General features: G+C 32.8%; 1 protein-coding gene across 1 annotated transcript; it reads left to right on the top strand.

Annotated features, from left to right (window-relative positions):
* The first annotated feature begins 10,263 nt into the window (after nt 1–10,263).
* LOC133198144 (protein O-mannose kinase-like) lies at nt 10,264–13,765 on the top strand. The gene is made up of 2 exons (XM_061334289.1): nt 10,264–10,494; nt 12,944–13,765. Exons 1-2 carry the CDS (start codon nt 10,264–10,266, stop codon nt 13,760–13,762), a joined length of 1,050 nt encoding a protein of 349 aa, XP_061190273.1. The 3' UTR covers nt 13,763–13,765.
* The last annotated feature ends 4,060 nt before the right edge of the window (nt 13,766–17,825 follow it).

Below are 17,825 nucleotides of genomic sequence, written 5' to 3'. Positions count from 1 at the left end.
GAGTGCAATAAAAAAATCAAATTATAAAAAGTCTTTAGTATGTATCTCTTGATGGTCCCACGTAAAGAAGCAGACTAAATGTTGGCAAAACCACAGAGTTCTTGAACAGAGTTGACTATCAAGCTGATGCTTGACATATAATCACAAATCATTTTGAAGATCCCTTTCAAGGTCAAATATTGGAAGCAAACTGTAATTGAAGACAAATCTATAACATAGAATTGAATTTCCCCTTGATTATTGCTCAAATTACGCAAAAGATTCCCATTAATTTTCGAAGATTAGATCCATTTTTGTTGGGTACACGATATGTACAAGAGGGTCCTGGTACTTTTTATCTGAACACGCACAGGTTTCTATATGAGAGTTTTTGAAGATATACATCTAGTATTTCACTGTTGAATATAGATGTAAAGTAACATTTGAAAACATTTATCTAAAACGATCATTCTTTACAAATCGAAAAAGTAGAGAAACAATATGGAGGAAGGCAAAAGGAGCATTTCTGTCGAATTTTGCTGTTTTAAAGGCAAATACAACATGAAATTTCGCAAATTTTAAAAATCACAATAAGCCAGATAGGGATTGTCAATTACATATATCGATTGTTTTCATGTTGTAAATTGGGGTTCACTTCTACTTGAAGGTGCTTTAAGTTCTGTATAACTTTTTTAAACCCCCCCCCCTTTTTTTTTTTATTCCGGTTGTTTTTCTGTATGTTTGTCGATATGGACCTATCCCAGTTAGTAGGATATGCCATGCATTTTACACTACCACATTTATAATCGTTTTTATTATGTATGATTGAATAATTCTTAGCTCTCTAGTTGGCCGAGGTCCAAAAAAAATGCTGATGTTCACCTGCACGTGACCTTCCAAGTGAACATGAGGATTTATTTTTTCGACATTGAACTTTTTTCAGGAATTTTTTTCCTTATAATTCCTTCCTTTCGAAATCGACCCAGTTAAGTGTTGAATTAAATAACCTTTTGAAGAGTTGTTTGATATACTATCCTATTTTGCGTGGTAACATCTAAGTCGTTGTTTTATAACGCTATAAGCTTGATCCTCTATACGTCTATATATACGTATGCTGCTGTTGTAAAATTAATATATATCACTTCCTCCACAACTAACTTAGTGTAGCATATCTATGCATAAACGCACATCTATATTTGAATATGTTCATTTTATAGTCAACAAGTACTGAAATATTTTAACGGATTATTTTTCAAACATATTTGTAATATTCAATGTTATTTAGAAAATTTAATCAGATGTGCTAACACTGTAAATTCTTCCCATAGCTTATCATAGAATAAATGTAAATGTACCTATTACACCAAACCGTCTGATGAATGGAAATTGGCTGAGACGTTTTGGGGGGCAGAAAACCTTTCTCTTTGATGCACACATGTCATATCTCTAGTCTGAATCTTAAAACGACTCTATATTATTCGGAAAAAGAATATTTTTTTTTTTTAATAAAAATGGGTCGTGCTTATTTTATATTCAACATCCTGATTGACAGAGTAAAAGTATTTGAAGGATATTTGATAATAAAAACGTACTCGATAAATTTATTTTCACCGCGGGCGTCATGTTTTTGTTAAATTGACTCCCAAATTTCCTTATTTTCTGTGTTGAGAGTTATATGAATATTGTCTTTGGCAACAAACTAGAATAATCACATTAAGCTCTGCTAATAGAGAGCGTTTTTGATCGAAGGTAGTCCGTCGTCGGTCTGTTGAATTGTCCGAAATTCAAGCAAAGAACATGAGTGAATAGACCAAGAAAATGCCCATGGTCCAAAATATGACAGTGAAAAAATCCAAACAATCATACCAACATTTTTCATATATCAGTTAACTTCAGTGTATAATTGCAGTGAAATATAAAGATATAGAATATGCTACATGTATATCTTTACAACAATTTTTTTTCCATAGTAGTGGGACTTAAAAATGTGAATAAATATTTTTTTCTGTTAATAAAACACGGACCAGTAACTCAATACACTACCGTTTATCTGAAGCAATAAACACATTTTGCTTCTATATTTCTTTAGTTTGATCTGGTAAATAAGCCATTTGTATGAAAAAGCTCGCTGCGTAGGTGGCAAATCCCCCCCCCCCCCCCCAAATCAAAAAGCTCTATAAAATCTGTTTTCATAACTTGAGTATTAATATATTTTTAACGCATAATTACTGAAAGGCAAATTATGAATGCCCTCAAGCATTTTCTTTCTCTCTTTTTTCTTTTCCCATGCAGATACACTCAGCTAATCAGCTATATTGAAAGCTTCTTTTCATAGAAAGTGAATTCAAATTAGGTTGATTTATTATAACATTTTGGACAAAGGAGGAACCAAATTTGGGGTCAAGTTAAGTAAAGGGGGGGGGGGGTCTGCTAAGAACTTCCCAAGAACTGCAAGCAGAACCTTTTATGTTATCGAACTAAACATTCCCATTTATAGTAGATTTCAGATTATTTAATCATGACATGCATGGCTAAGGGGCCAAATTCGGAAGTCAAACAAAATTTACATTGGTATTCCTCTTTTTCAAGAAAATGTGTGTCATACATTGATGTTTGAAACACTGTATGCAATTGCATGTTTATCACATAAACATTAAAATGTGACAAGAATGTAGAATTGATATGTTACCTTCAAAAAGCCTCTTACTCTAAATCAAGCCAACTTTGAGTTAAAATCAGAGTTCGAGGTCCCAGAACCATTGAGTTTCAACTTTTATCATGCTCATTCCATTGAAGACATCTTAAAGAAAAGCTTGATACTTTAAAAAAAAAAGTTCGATTTATGTCATAAAGGAAACTGCAAAGGAAATATTGGTGTTATTATCCCCGAATCCTCGAAAAGTCAGTCTCATGATTTCAAATTCTGCGAACCCTAACTTCAATTAATGCACAAAAAAAAAGACAAACAAACAAAAAAAAAAAAACAATTTTACGCCCTGTTCACAGATTTCTATTGTTTGTAGATTTTTTTTTCTTTTGAGATCGATCATTGTTCGTTATTTTTATCTTTTTCATTATCATCGTCTTGTTTGAAGAGTGTCTGTGGTTCCAAAGAATTGTTTGTAATACTTGAGGACAGAGCTCTGACTTGAGGATTTACTGTCTACTAAAGTTCTGCCAAATTTCTTATTTTCTACAATATACTGATATAAACAAATTGTCATACTATTTCTTTTTATGCAAAGAACTCATTCTTATCGTTAGACACACTCGAAAATTTGTCCCCATAAGTTCAATGATGGAGAGTAAGGAAATGTTGGGATTTTTATAGGGGATTTTTATAACATATATTTCCTCAATATGGAGGTCATATTAAATGAAATTTATATTTTATTTCAAAACAAATGTATTGATATTTTTTAAGAAGAGAATCGTACCAAAGTATTATTATTTATTTTCTATTGATTATGATTTTGCCAGATCTGTTTTGTACGTGTTTTTAAACACATAGACATCGAGCCGTGAGTAACTAATGACCTTATACACGTAAGTGTGGAACTTGGCCATTGCCAACATTTTTATATTCTTTCAATAGACACTTGTTCCACAACAAACTCATCTGTTGCATTTTAAGAGATACCCTGACTTAAACAACAATATAATCTCCTATCACTATTTGTTAATGAACATAGCTAACAGCTGTTGCTGACGAAGTAGTCACGTAAAGCGTCAGATGAAGGCTTTTTTTAGTTGATGTGGCCATGGAGAATCCCATTTTGTAGATGATGTTCTCTCTGGTTGTCCATCAAAAGATGAATAAATCTTAATAATTGACAAGAAATCTTTCACTTCAAAGAAAATGATTGGAATGCATATAGATACAGCTTAGAATAAAGAACACGCCGTGAGTGGGTCACCATATTGTTAGAAGCATCAAAGAGAATCGTTTTGCAGACTTCTCATAGTAAGACCTCTGTAGACATAAATGCCATCCCACCTATTAAGGCATATATTTTCTACCGCTATTCAATATATCAATATACATGTAGATGTATCTTTTTGAATGTATTTAACTATATGCAATATGTTAAAAATGTGGTTAAGTTTGGTAGAAATCTCATTATCGTGATAATTCTTAATTAAGAATGAATACTTGGAGAAATAGAATTTTGCGTCTACAATTTTTGGTGTAAACTCCATGTTTAAGCAATACGAGCTGCAACTTTGATGTCGGAAATTTTTTTTGCAGTTTTGTAATTAACTATTTCAATGACAGAAAAAAGGAAACTTTATAAACTTTTATTTTTTATATTTGTGAAGGAAGAACTAATTAAAGCTTTGATTGAAGCAAAATTACATAATTGTCGTCCTGTACAATATTGACTTCTTATATAATACTATACATTTCAATGTACAGAATTTTTTCTTCTGAAACAATTTCTTACGTACTCTATTTTAGATTAATTGATCATAAAGATTTAAGCTACATACAGTGTACATATATATCACATTTTAACAGCAAAATAAAATTCTCAAAAATGCAGCTCTTGTTGCTATAAATGACTTGCATTTACAGCGCTGTAAAATCCAAAATTTACTTTATTAAGACTTTAAAGCCCCAAAATAAAAATACGTACGTCAATCGTTACGACAGAGAGCTGATTGGTTAGATGGTTTCAGTCGCGTACAATTTTAAAAGATTTTTTTTAATTTTAATTAATTGATACCAGCTTAATTTTTCTGCACACAGGATCAAACATGATGGAGCTGGCACTGACAGCTTTATCAAATTTAATTAACATTTATCTTTTTACATATTTTACAAGTTACGAATCCCTATCTTTGATACCAGGACAAAATATTTCACTTTCTTATTCAAATCTACAAGTATACGGAACCATTTAACCCTTTGAATGCAAGCAAAATTTTATGTCTTAGGAAAAATTGAGTTAATGTTAACTTTTTGTTTACTACAGAATTAGGCTTATTTCATTTTTTAGTAAACATGGATATGAAAAAGAATAAAAATACGATTTACAAGACATGTCTTCTTTTTTTATTATTATTTTATATATATATATATAGATATAGATATATATATATTCATTAGGACCTGTACACAACTTAGTGATCTTATTTGTACCTGAGTGTATTTTGTTCCATTAAAGAAAAAAATCATTTCAAGGGCTAAAGATCATATTTAGTTATAAATATCATATATTTTTTTATTATCTACATATTAATTGATATGAAATATTCACTTTGTGATTTGATACCTGATATTTTGTTAACTTATTAATTTTACACAATACATGTATATAAAAATTCATCTCCTAAGCATATACCTTTACCAAAAGGTGTTACAATATTTTCATTTTATCACATGAATACATGAACTTATATTTACTTATTATATATATACATTGTACTTCCATAACCTTTCACTTGACTTAATTTCTTATGTTTGTAGCGTTTCTATGTAATTTTTTGAAAGATAACTTTAAAAGACTATTTACTCAATGTCGAAACCCTTTCATTTTTTAGAATAAAAAAAAAAATAAAATTCCTGTTCTGGACGGCAGGTTTTCCTTCCGTTATCTAACTTCCGGTTATCCTGTATTGCGTAAAACTGACCAATGGACATCTCTACGCTCAAGGCAAGCATCTCTCTCCGCTATGGAAGACTGACTGAACATCTGGTGATGGTTCCCAAGTGCGGAGTCAAGATGATACCATCTAGTACTGATAAGACTCACATCTTATCAAAAATACTTTAAAAAGTAAAAATGTCCTTAGTAAGATCTTGTTTTTTGTGAGTGTATTAAGATAAAGGTCTGTTGGAGACCGCATTCTTTGGCGACCCGTCCTCGCACCTGAATTGGACTTCCCCTCGGGTAAGATTAAGACTACATGTAATGGATTATGTTCAATAAGATAAGATGACAAATCAGATAATATTCCATTAAATGCGTTTAACATCCGTATTTGTTTTTATTTTAGGTATGTTGTAATTTTTTTTAATTACTGCTTTTTAAGTTGGCTTGAAAATATGCTATCCATTTCATTGAAAATCTTTATTATTCATTAATGTAGGACATAGATGCAAATAAGATTTACACTTGATATTTTCTTTCAGTATTTTCTTATTCCTTTTACTGCTCTGTACATCACAGAAAAATAAAATTTCTCTAGCGGACCCCATCCTTCTCTCCCCTCGATTTAATTCTTTTTAAATGTATAGATTGAACTTAAAATTGCACTAAATGAGAATTAATCTATTAAGTTTGTATGAGATGTTATTTCCCTTATTTCCCTTTTCTCGCTCTAAACTACATCCCTTTTCAGACTAAATCTGCCACTGCTTTCAACATTATCTATTGCAACTTTTTTTTTTTTTTTAAAAAGTGATAATCCATTGCAAGTAATGTAACCACTAAATTTCAAACATTCGCCTATTTTATAAATGATTATAAAAGAATTTTAAAAATAAATATTATTCAGCTTTTATGAGAAACTAATTTTTCATTAACTTTCTTGGGGTGGGATGGGGGTTAAGATATATCAAAATATATATTGAGTTCTTCCAGTTGTGAACATCAAACGAGAAAAACATGGGGAGAAATGAAATGAAATCAGTTGAATAATTTCGCATCTGAAAGACGTTACGCAGTGCTTGTGATCGTGTGTGACGGTACATATTGTCGTTTTGTACATATTGTCGTCGGCGACAATATATACCTACCCTCACTGCACATATTGTCGTCCATCTGTACATATTGTCGCCGGCTGAAAAATTACAAATGTACATATTGTCGCCGGCGACATTTTGTGCCTCACCCTCACTGTACATATTGTCGCCCCACAGATATTGTTGCTTTAAGATTTCTTTTGTTGTTTTTTGGTAGTTTTGTGAATGCAATTGGTGTATGAATCGCACTGACGTGTCTCTCATGCTATTTCATGCAGCGTTATTGTGATGGTACATTTTGTCGTCCTGTTCATATTGTCGCCGGCGACAATGTGTACCTACCCTAACTGCGCATATTGTCGTCCATCAGAACATGTCGCATGATAATGCACGGCAATGCTCCATATACATGTAAATATGGCTGGAGAAACCAAAAACTTCAAAAATGGTCATATACACTTAATTTAATCGCCGAAATATGGCTGAAATATAGCCGACTCGGCGTTAAACAATAATAATCAATCAATCAATCCATATTAATATGACTAATCATTGCTTTGCTGTTTTTGAGAAGATACCTTTTAAAAGAATTTTCCCATATATTCCTAAGTAAAACTTTGATCGCCCATTGTGACCCCACCTTATTCCCGGTTTGATTTGAAGATACTTGAATCTGCGCTACCTGGGGATGCTTTCATATAAATATCACTAATCACGGGCCTACTGCTGTTTTCATTGATGGATCCAGAAATTTCAGAACGGGGGGGGGGGCTGTTCAGAATTTTTTTTTGACAAGCAAAAAATTTCAAAAGTCATTTGTATGTTTAGGTGTGTACTGTATATGTCAAGTAAATTATCTAATTATGAAATTTTACCTGTGGACTAAATTGAGAGTATAAAAACGTTAAACAAACATAGTTTGCCAAAGCAGAAAAAATATTAAACCACCGGGATGGGGGGGGGGGGGGGGGGGGAGATGTGCGCCGGTGCTACATCTGTCTGGTTTTTGAGAAGATTTTTAAAGGTTTTCTGTATATATTTCTAAGTAAAACTTCTGGGGTCATGATTTGAACAAAATTGATTTTGTTTTTGTTTGTTTTTTTTTTGTTTTGATGTCTATCTCGAGAATTTTTTCATCCGTAAGAAGACGTATACTTTAGACCTATACTTGGCACACAGGGTCATTGAGCTTTGAGGGGTCTTTTTCGAGCCAGCACCTCAAAATTGAACTAACTCTATGTAACGAAGCTTTCACATGAGTGTCATCTCTTCTGACCCAGTACTTCTTGAAAAAAAAATTGAAAGATTTTTTTCCCTAAATATTCTATGAAAAACTTTGATCGCCTATTGCAGCCACACCCCTTTCCCCCGATGGACATGATCTGAATGAAACTAATCTACACTTCATGATGAAGCTTTCATATAAGTTTCAACTTTTCTGACACAGTGATTCTTGAGAAGATTTTTAAAAGATGTCACTAAATTTTCACTAATTCTTAACTACTATTTTACTACTGTATGACCCTTCATTTAAACAAACTTGAATTCCCTTTATCCACTGATGCTTTGTGACAAGTCTGCTTGAAATTGACTCAGTAGTTCTTGAGAAGAAGCTGACATTGTGAAAAGTTTACAGACAGAGGAACGGTCAGACAATATGTGATCAGAAAAGCTCACTTGAACTTCCAGTTCAGGTGGTCTAAAAATGTCAACCCTACACCAATTTTATAGGCACATGATTGTATATAAGAATAACACGAAAAATAATTTTTAAATAATCAATACTACTGAACAAAAAAAAAATAATACATATATTCAATCTCCAAGTATATATAACAAGAAAAAAGAAAAGGCCGATTTATCAGTTATCTTAAGAATCACAGTATCTTAACATATCATAGTGATGTACATCAATCCTGGACACAATTTTCTGACCAAAAAGTTTTCTCCCTACAGTATTGCGAGAAATGCTGTCCGTCTACCTTTGTGCTTGTTTTTGTTTGTCAACCTCTCTTTCTTTTTTTCAAGTAAATATTCGTCAAAACAATATATCGACGACAATATGTGCCGACCTTGACTGTACATATTGTCACCGACGACAATATGTGCTGGTGCTTGACTGTACATTTTGTCGTCCATTATGCAGGAATAAAATAAGGCTCGTATCGGTACATATTGTCGCCGGCGACAATATGTACCGATGGACGACAATATGTGCAGTGAGGGTAGGTACATATTGTCGCCGACGACAATATGTACAAAACGACAATATGTACCGTCACAATCGTGTATTGTACTTTCAACTTTTTTTTTTCCTTATATAACTGGTACCGATAAACGGTACCACTCCCAATGCCAAAATACGTTAATTTTTCCTAATTTTGAGACTAAAATTTCCCAATTCAACTGCCAAGCAACAGACTACGATGACATCGTATTTCTTTTTAAATGAAACATTGTACAAGTTGACTAATAATTTCACTTCCGCTTAAATCGATAGTAGAGATTAGTCGTAATATGGCGGGACCTGTGGTGAACAGTGTAGTGTCAAATTGAAAGCATGAAAATGCGAAAACAAGGGCTATTGATATGAAAAACAATAAATACTTGTTGTTTATTCTTTGAAACACGGAGTATTAGGTAATGAGGTTGGAATAAACGCAAAATACGTTTCATTTGTTTAAATGATAGAAAATTCTCCATTTTTCTACTTCGAAGCTATTTTTCCCAATTGAACCGGTACCGGACCCTTTCCCAATGGGTAGAAATAAATCGCTGACTGTTAAATCTACTAACCCACAAAAATCAAAAACGAAAATCAAAAAGAAAAACAACAATCAAATTAAACATAAAAAAAAAGAATTGAAAAAAAGATATTCAAAATATTAACATAAAAAAATCTTACTTGAAAAAATTTAAGAGTTTCCCAGTCTCTTTCATATAATTTTTCAGTGGGAGAAATGAAATAAAAATACAAATTTCCAAGAATCCCGTTAGAGAGTCGCAACATCTTTCAGAGTTTGGGTTATACAAGGGAAATCAATTTAAATGACATCATACAAAGACCATAATAAAACATCTGTGAGAGGGAAGGTCACACATCTCCTTTATGGCGCCACGCAAAGGGAAGCTAGCAGTTCGTTTATAACTTTTTAATAGTTCGTTTCAATCTTAAGATTTTATACCTCTGCAACGACATTGTAGAGGGATTGTCTGTCTGTTTGTTTGTCTGTAATGTATAACTGTAGTTACAAGGTTGAGATCTATTGCTCTATCGCTCTCCGGCTACTCAGAGCTACCCAAACCAAACTGCAGATGCGGATCTGAAGATATTTTAATGATATATGTATTCTTTAATTGTGTCAGTTCCGTTATGACGACTCTACTTCTCACTTTGTGAGAGAAAAGATGATGAATATTCATTATCTGCTTCCTTTTATAGGTTTGGACAACTTTTTATTTCGGTGGAAAAGACTGGTGGTGGAGTCCTTCCAATGATTTATAAAATTAGTCTACCCTGTATTCGGTACCTGTTCTTCTGCTGTATCCTTCTGTATATTTCTATTTGTTATATATCAAGAAATCTTCAATCTATAATGGCACTACAGTTGTCGAATAAGAAGACAATTCGTTCTCTGGACGAGGAGCACGTGGATTTTACCTGTATATGGAGTGCAGTTGACGAGCGCGAAAAATGCAAACCCAAATGTAAGCCTGGATATTTCGGGCTGTACGGGATGAGGAATTGTCACCCGTTGCTAACATGTGAGGAGATCGAGCAACTGAACACCTCTTCTGAAATAGGACACCAGGGATATGTCAAAGAGGTAAAGAATCTGGGTAATTTTGAATTTAAGAAATAAACGTTTTAAATTAAGGTAGATTTGAAGTTTTTCTATTGCTTTAGGTAAAACTTAATTTGTGGGTTTATGGTAGAAAACAGGCCCCAGGATCACAGAACAGACTAAGACTTAAGTCAAATTTTCAATCGGCTGTAATATGTTTATTAATTATTGAATTAATCTCTAAATTTGCAGATAACAACATTTTTGTGGAGAATTATTGAAAAATCTTTTAAATTTAATCTGCATGACTTCTACAAAATTTTAATACAACATAAAAAATTTGACTTAAGCTTAACATGTTTCATGATCCTTGGGCCTGGCCTGTATCAACGGTTTAAAATGGGGGGGGGGGGGTCTCAAAAAAAAAACCTAAACTCTCCAAAAAGTGGGGGAGACTTCCCCCCAAAATAAATCTGGAAAAAAAAACCTAAAGGGGAGGGGGAACTTCCCAAATTAATCTGAAAAAAAACATAATTAACTGTTCAAATTCTGGATTTTGCCAGTGCTCGAATATACACCAACAAAATATGTGTGTGTGGGGGGGGGGGGGGGAGGGGGGGGGCAACCAGCGTCTAATTGAAACTTTACTTTAGGAAAATATTATGCTCAGAAAAAAGTGGAGGGCCACCCACCCCCATCCCCGCGTTCTACGTGCCTGGAAAAAAAACATTGAAAAGATCTTGTACGTAAACCAGTATCTCTTCAGTTTTAATCACCCAATCGAAAGCGAATACATGAGTCGGGCAAAAACTCTTGGCCATAAATGACATACAGAGCGAATATATCAATTTCACCCTCAAATGTAGCATGTTTTGAATGTCCCTGCAAAAGGAAAATCATTACAAATAAAAGACTCGTGTGTCACAACCCGTAGTCAACTGAGTCACAAAATGAATGTGAAATCCTCTTAGTATGGTCCTAAACTTATCACGTGTAATATCTAAATTCTTATTCTAATCCGTAATCAAGTTTACAATCTATCGCCAATTAGTTATTGAGAAATTATCAGAAACTTTATAAAAGGGAGAATCCTCGAGGGCGAGACAGGATTTAAATTAAAATTCACGATTAAAACACTTAAAGAAGTGAGGAAAATATTTCATTTAATTCACTTATCATCATGCTAATCTGATACAATCATACATATGATATAGCTAGTCCCTTTCCTTCCTAAGATGCTTTTTTTCTTTATTCTATAGCTTTTCACCTCTTATTCCTAATTGTGTCATTTATCCTGTCCTGAAGAATAAATACAGGAATACATGTACAGGGTGTATTCCTAATTAAAAAATGAATTTAATTTTTGAAAAATTATGAGGGCATGAGCTACAACGCTTCACGATAATATGCAGGCGTGAAACGTTGTACATGTTTCAAAAATTTTAATTAATATCTTATATGTATTATTTATCTGATGACTTTTCATAAATTTATGTCATTTAACTATCATTTTCGAAACAAAACAGATTACACTATAATTTTGAAGTCAACTACAAAATATTAATGCTCATCCATTCTAGTTCATGAGAAAATAAACAGTTTAAGTAAGTCTAAGTAATAAAGAATCTTAGGGAGAAATACTTGAAAATGTAAATATGATTTTATTTGCAAGCGAGATCATTGTATCGACCATAGAATTTGCGAAACGTTTATTCGATACTTTGTTAACATCAACTTATTGTCAGTAGTCTGCCTCGATTTAGAATTCGTAGGCAGAACATGCTCTGCGTGTCGTATCATCTGAGAGACAGAAAACCCATACACAGGTGATAATGGTATACAGCTACATAAATAGTAGAATCCAAGGATGGAAAGTATGAATGAAAATATAATGAAAATATCGTTAATTGATAACATGTATTGTCGATATATTTAATGTAATACTTTCAGGTTAATTAGTTGAATCTAATTCGTAGAGAAATATTTGTTTAAAAACACTGTTACCCTCTGAATGATGAAACCACGCCCTCGGCGTAGCAGTTAACATTGCTTGACAACGGGTGATATTCCAAAAAAAAATGTTGACTGCACAGAATCTATGCATGCATGGTTCACTGTAGTTGATGATAACATTAAAAATGTTCACTCTCGAAAACCATTGTCAAACTCGGCTGCGCCTCGGTTTATATGGGTTTTCAATGTTACCCTCATCCACATGCAATATTTTTATAATAATGTCGAATTGAAGGCCACAGCAAGAATTTTTTTCTTTCATGTACAAAATGTAGCAGAAGTTTTAAAAATATTCTGCTTCAAAAGAATACAAAAGCAGAACTACCAGTATATCACTATCATTGCAGTTTTATGCTCAACCCTTCTGACATGCATGTTGAGTTTTTTTTTATAGGTTAAACCATAAATTCTCAGTTGGCAACAGGAAAAAATATTTTAACATGAACATTCGACGACATCCCTCTTTACTTTTTCTTAGGTTTGGCAGTCTAATTGGAATTCATTTCCCGTGGTCGTCAAAATCTTAAGGAGTCATGATATTGCAGGAATCATTGCTAGACCCGGTTACTTCAGAGGAATAAATCTCATGAAAAATTCCCCCCAGCGTTCTGTCTTACTTCAGTTAGTGGGACAGTGTAACGACACCATCGTCACAGAAATCCATCCGTTACTGGATGCGCGATATCTGGAAACGCGACTTAAAGAGTATCCCCAGTATAATACATTGTCAACCAGAATGAAATTATGTATAAGCTACGTGGACATCTTAAGAGTGCTGCACTCTGGCATCGACAGGAGAATATATGTTCAGTGTGATGCGCGTTCTCTGAATAAATTGACAGGACAATATCTCCTAACAGAAGACTTCCGGTTGGTGCTCAGTGACGTAGATTCCATGGAGGCGATAAAGTTTAACGATTCAAGCAGACGGCTGATTAAATGTACGGACTGGGGGCAAGTGACCGGCTACTTTCCCGCCCCAGAGGAGCTATGGCCTTACAAAGGGAGTTTCGACGCTTCTAAGATGCCATTGTATGACGAAAAAATTGAAATTTGGAAAATTCCAGATGTCTGTTTGTCCTTTTTGGGAGATGATCATTCTGCACTTAAGGTTAAACGTTCTCTAAAAGAAATCCATAAATTGTGCAAGAACCCGAATCCAAGGAAAAGACCGTCCGCCGCAGAAGTATTACACGCCTACGTAAGGGTTTTACGTGACGTTATAAAAAGTAAAGTGAAAATATCACTGTCACCGATTGATCAGGATACATATGCTACGCAATCATTGTCTCATTAATTACCAAAGTTTGTTCGACCTGTTATAGCAGTAAATCAGTTATTTTGAAATAAAATTGATAACAGTATGTGTATGCTTCTAAGGCCTGAAAAATCCGGCCTGGAACGGGGTGTTCCCAATAATTTTGCCAATATATACTAGAATACAAACATTGTACGGTTGGGATCCTCAAAAATAACGTCTGGTGACTTTTTATCCCGTTTGCTTGTCAAAGAATTTTTGTGAGATGGTACACCTCCCCCAATAAAAGACGTGCTTTTTAGGTGTCATTCTCTGTATGCATCAAAATAGACTAGAAATTGACTATCACCAATTTTTTTTTTATATATAAAGCAACAGTCAAAACAAACTCATGGACTAAAAATATTTTTTCAATTTTCAATAAATTAGGATTTTCATTCATTACCAAAAAAGAAAATTTAATAAAATCACTTCTGAGAAACATAAAACAAAGAATATCATATCAATGCTTACAAGAGGAATATGCAAAGATTCATAATTCATCAAAACTAAAATTTTATGAAGTTGTTTTTAATAATTTCAAACGCTGTGGATACACTGATATATTAAAAAAGAAAACAGAGATCAATTATTAGCAGGTTGAGACTTAGTGCACATAACCTGCCATGGAAAAAAGGGAGACATTTGGCTATACCCACAGATAAAAGATTTTGTAATACATGTATTTGCAACACAGAGGAGATTGAAGATGAATTTCATTTTCTATTCAGCTGCCATAAATACAATAATCATAGGTTAACTTTTGAAAGGAACTTGATGATTTTTTTTCAAGGAAAAATATCAAATATGTCTAATACTCAAAAAGTTAAGCTTTGCTTTAATAGCCATTGTCCAGAAATACTGAAAATAACACACTCACTTATTAAAAATGTCTTGTATCTAGAAATGATTGCATTACATAATTATTATAGAAATGATGGTATGATTTATAATTATGTATAGCCTCACATTCTATACTAAAATATTGTATTTTTATGGATGAACAATTGATGATTCTTATAATGTGTTGTGCCTTTGCCAATTATTGTAATTGTGTTTGCGCCAATAAATATTTGTATTTGTATTTATATAAACAAATTAATGGTAATTTTTAAAAAATCCCTTTTCATCGACTCTGGGATATATACAAATAAATACCAAGTAGCCAACTACATGAAATATAATATTTAAAAAAAAATGGGTTTTTTTTATTCAAAATCATTGTGTACAAAAATTGCAAACAACGGTGGATTTTTTAAATATTCTTTATGTACCTTAAAAATTTAATAAGACCATACCAAAAATTGAAGTGAACTAAATATTGATTGTTAATTTTGTGAAAATCTGGACACTTGCACTTTCGAAAACTTTTTAAAAACAGTTATTTCCCTTTCCGGAAATCTTCGGTCATGAGTGAAAGAAGGCTGAGAATCAGTGAGGTTGCCGACGGTTGTAGCGTTATGGTTGGGTATTTGCATCTATACTGGATCTATATAAGGTATGTATAAGGTATATATGATCATCAATTTATTATCAAAAATCCATTCTTACAATTAGTGTTAAATGCCCAAGTGAACTTTTCTGATCGAAGTATATCAACAAAACTTTTCTGAGAAAAGATCTCGGAAAAAATTATTCTTTTTATTAAAGAAATAAAATGGTATTCGTGGGATTCGAACCCCCTAACAATAACAATCCAGAGTATCATATTGCCTTGAGACTAACACGCTAACCACTACGCTGCACAGCTCCTGATGAACAGTGGCATTTAGGGTGAGTTAACCATGCATCGGACACATACCTTGCTTCGTACAACTTTGAGCAATAAACTTTCATTGAACCTGAGTCTCCCCGTGTTTTTACTTGTTTCTGTCTTAAAGATGAAGAATTAAACTTTTTAATGATGTCGATTTTTATTTTCATGTTGTGATAAAAATACCACAAGAATGGCCTTGAAATTACGTCATATTTTGCATCATCAAAGGGGAGTAACCCGAATTTTGCAATTTTTAGAGTTGTCGTTCTTTTAAATAGACGTCAACGGAACGGGCCGGACCTTGGTAAAATTTGCCAATGATTGATAATATTACAGGAATTTTTCAAAAGTTTTACTTCAATGTTTGTATAATATATTTTAGAGTTGTTTTTAACTTGTATGTTTATTTCACCGTACATCGGACACAAATTAACCATGCATCGGACACTTTCCGATGCATGGGTAATCACTTCCATTTTCATGTAAAACCCAAATGACAGCTGTTTTTTTTACGGAAATATAAAATAGAAACTCTAAATTTTCAGTGAAAATACAAATTATCGATATATGACGACTAGAAGTGGACTCAGTTTATTTCTTTAAACTAGATGATTATAACCCACGAGACAAAGGCGCGAGTTGCCATAGCACTAGCATTGTATAAAGCCTTTCTAAAGCGATGTGATGCAACTAAAATCTCTTCATATTTGTAAATCGAAATAGTCATTCAAATTTAATTAGAAGGTTAATTTTTAAATAAAAGATAAAAATGTTTCGATATCACTTATTTTAAAGCACCGAGATCAAGGTATGATATTTTTCTGGTTTGAATATCGTATATCCGATGCATGGTGAATATTGTCCGATCCATGGTGAATTCTGACTTATTTCGAAAAAATCAGTTTTTAATGATATTTTCTAAATAAATAGGGCACGATTGTGTCAAAAAATGATATTTTAACCACATACTACATGTTAAGTTCCATTTTGATAATATTCGGTCGGTAGCGATATCGCTAGAACTTGTTGAAGTGCAAGGGTGTCCGATGCATGGTGAATTCACCCTAAATCAAGTTTGTGGTATGACCCTTGACTTAATGGACTTCAAGTATTTCTCAGAAAGATGCGAATGTTTTGTCATAAAAGTGTACTTTTAAGGTATAGTGGGACTTTGCTCCATGCTTTTGTAAACCAAAAAAATTTATATTTTTATGCAAACTTTTAGGATTAACATTCAAAATATGGAGCGATACCCACTCATATCTTGTAATGCGAACACTAGAAGCTATTATAAATGATACGCAATTAAAGTCATATATGGCGTATTTTTTTATAAGTTCAGACTAACTAAAATTAAAAAGATCTTTCTATTTGTTTTATTACTTTATATAAAGATAGGACTTTCCTGTAAATTACAAAATTTAAACTAATCACGTTTCAAAGATATTAGAAATTCAAAACAATAACCGATTTATAAATTTACCGACTCCGCAATCAGATAACAGACACAGTTAAAAAGTCAATTTGACTATGGAAACATGAGGTTATTCAAGTACAAAATCAGTGAAAATTTTAATTTGAACGTAAATAACATATATCATGTCTATCTACACTCAATCTCGTGTTTTTATTTTTTTTTTTTTTTAAGCTCAGATATGCCATATAAATAGCTATAATTGTTAGCGATATTCAATTCTAGCGATCTCAACACCCTCGCAAATAATGCCAAAATTGAATCCTCGCTAAAATTTCAGTTTATACGGTATATAATGTGTGCATTACCATTGCTTTCCTTTACAGTTACCTATCAAATGATATTATTAAACAAACATTGTAAATTAAAGAGACAGTACGGTGCATCTCATCAAAAAACAGACTTGCTTAAATTTTCCGATAGGATTTGGAATTTTTTTTTTTTTTTTTTTTTTTTTTTTTTTTACAATTCATAAATGTATAAACTTACACAAAATTACAAGTTTCATTATTAAATAATTTTGATTATTTCATTGAAATTAATAATTATTTATGGACCATAAATAGATATGTAACAGAGTTGAAAGTGGCTATGCGTTGTATATAGTGAGGCCACGCTCCTACTAGCACTAGCTAGTGGGTTAACCCTTTAGCTCAGTCGGTAGAGCGTTGGATTTTAAATCCGAGAGTTGTAGGTTCGAGCCACAGTGTGGTCACCCCTAGCTAATCGGTCATAGATACATTGCTACGGGTTCCAATATCCAAGCTATTCACGCATGCGTACTTTTCATAAACAATACAGCATGCATGGTAAAAGAGGGTAGACCTGCTACC

Source organism: Saccostrea echinata, unplaced genomic scaffold, assembly GCF_033153115.1.
Source record: "Saccostrea echinata isolate AGI-Se365-2 ecotype Australia unplaced genomic scaffold, CSIRO_AGI_Sech_v1 ptg000001l, whole genome shotgun sequence".
Lineage (NCBI taxonomy): Eukaryota > Metazoa > Mollusca > Bivalvia > Ostreida > Ostreidae > Saccostrea > Saccostrea echinata.
This window is presented reverse-complemented; position numbering and strand designations above follow the sequence as displayed.

Excerpts from the sequence above, each read along its gene's own strand:
- LOC133198144 (XM_061334289.1), top strand. The coding sequence starts at position 10,264 with ATGGCACTACAGTTGTCGAATAAGAAGACAATTCGTTCTCTGGACGAG. Across the intron at positions 10,495-12,943 it reads ACCAGGGATATGTCAAAGAG|GTTTGGCAGTCTAATTGGAA; the intron begins GTAAAGAATCTG and ends ACTTTTTCTTAG.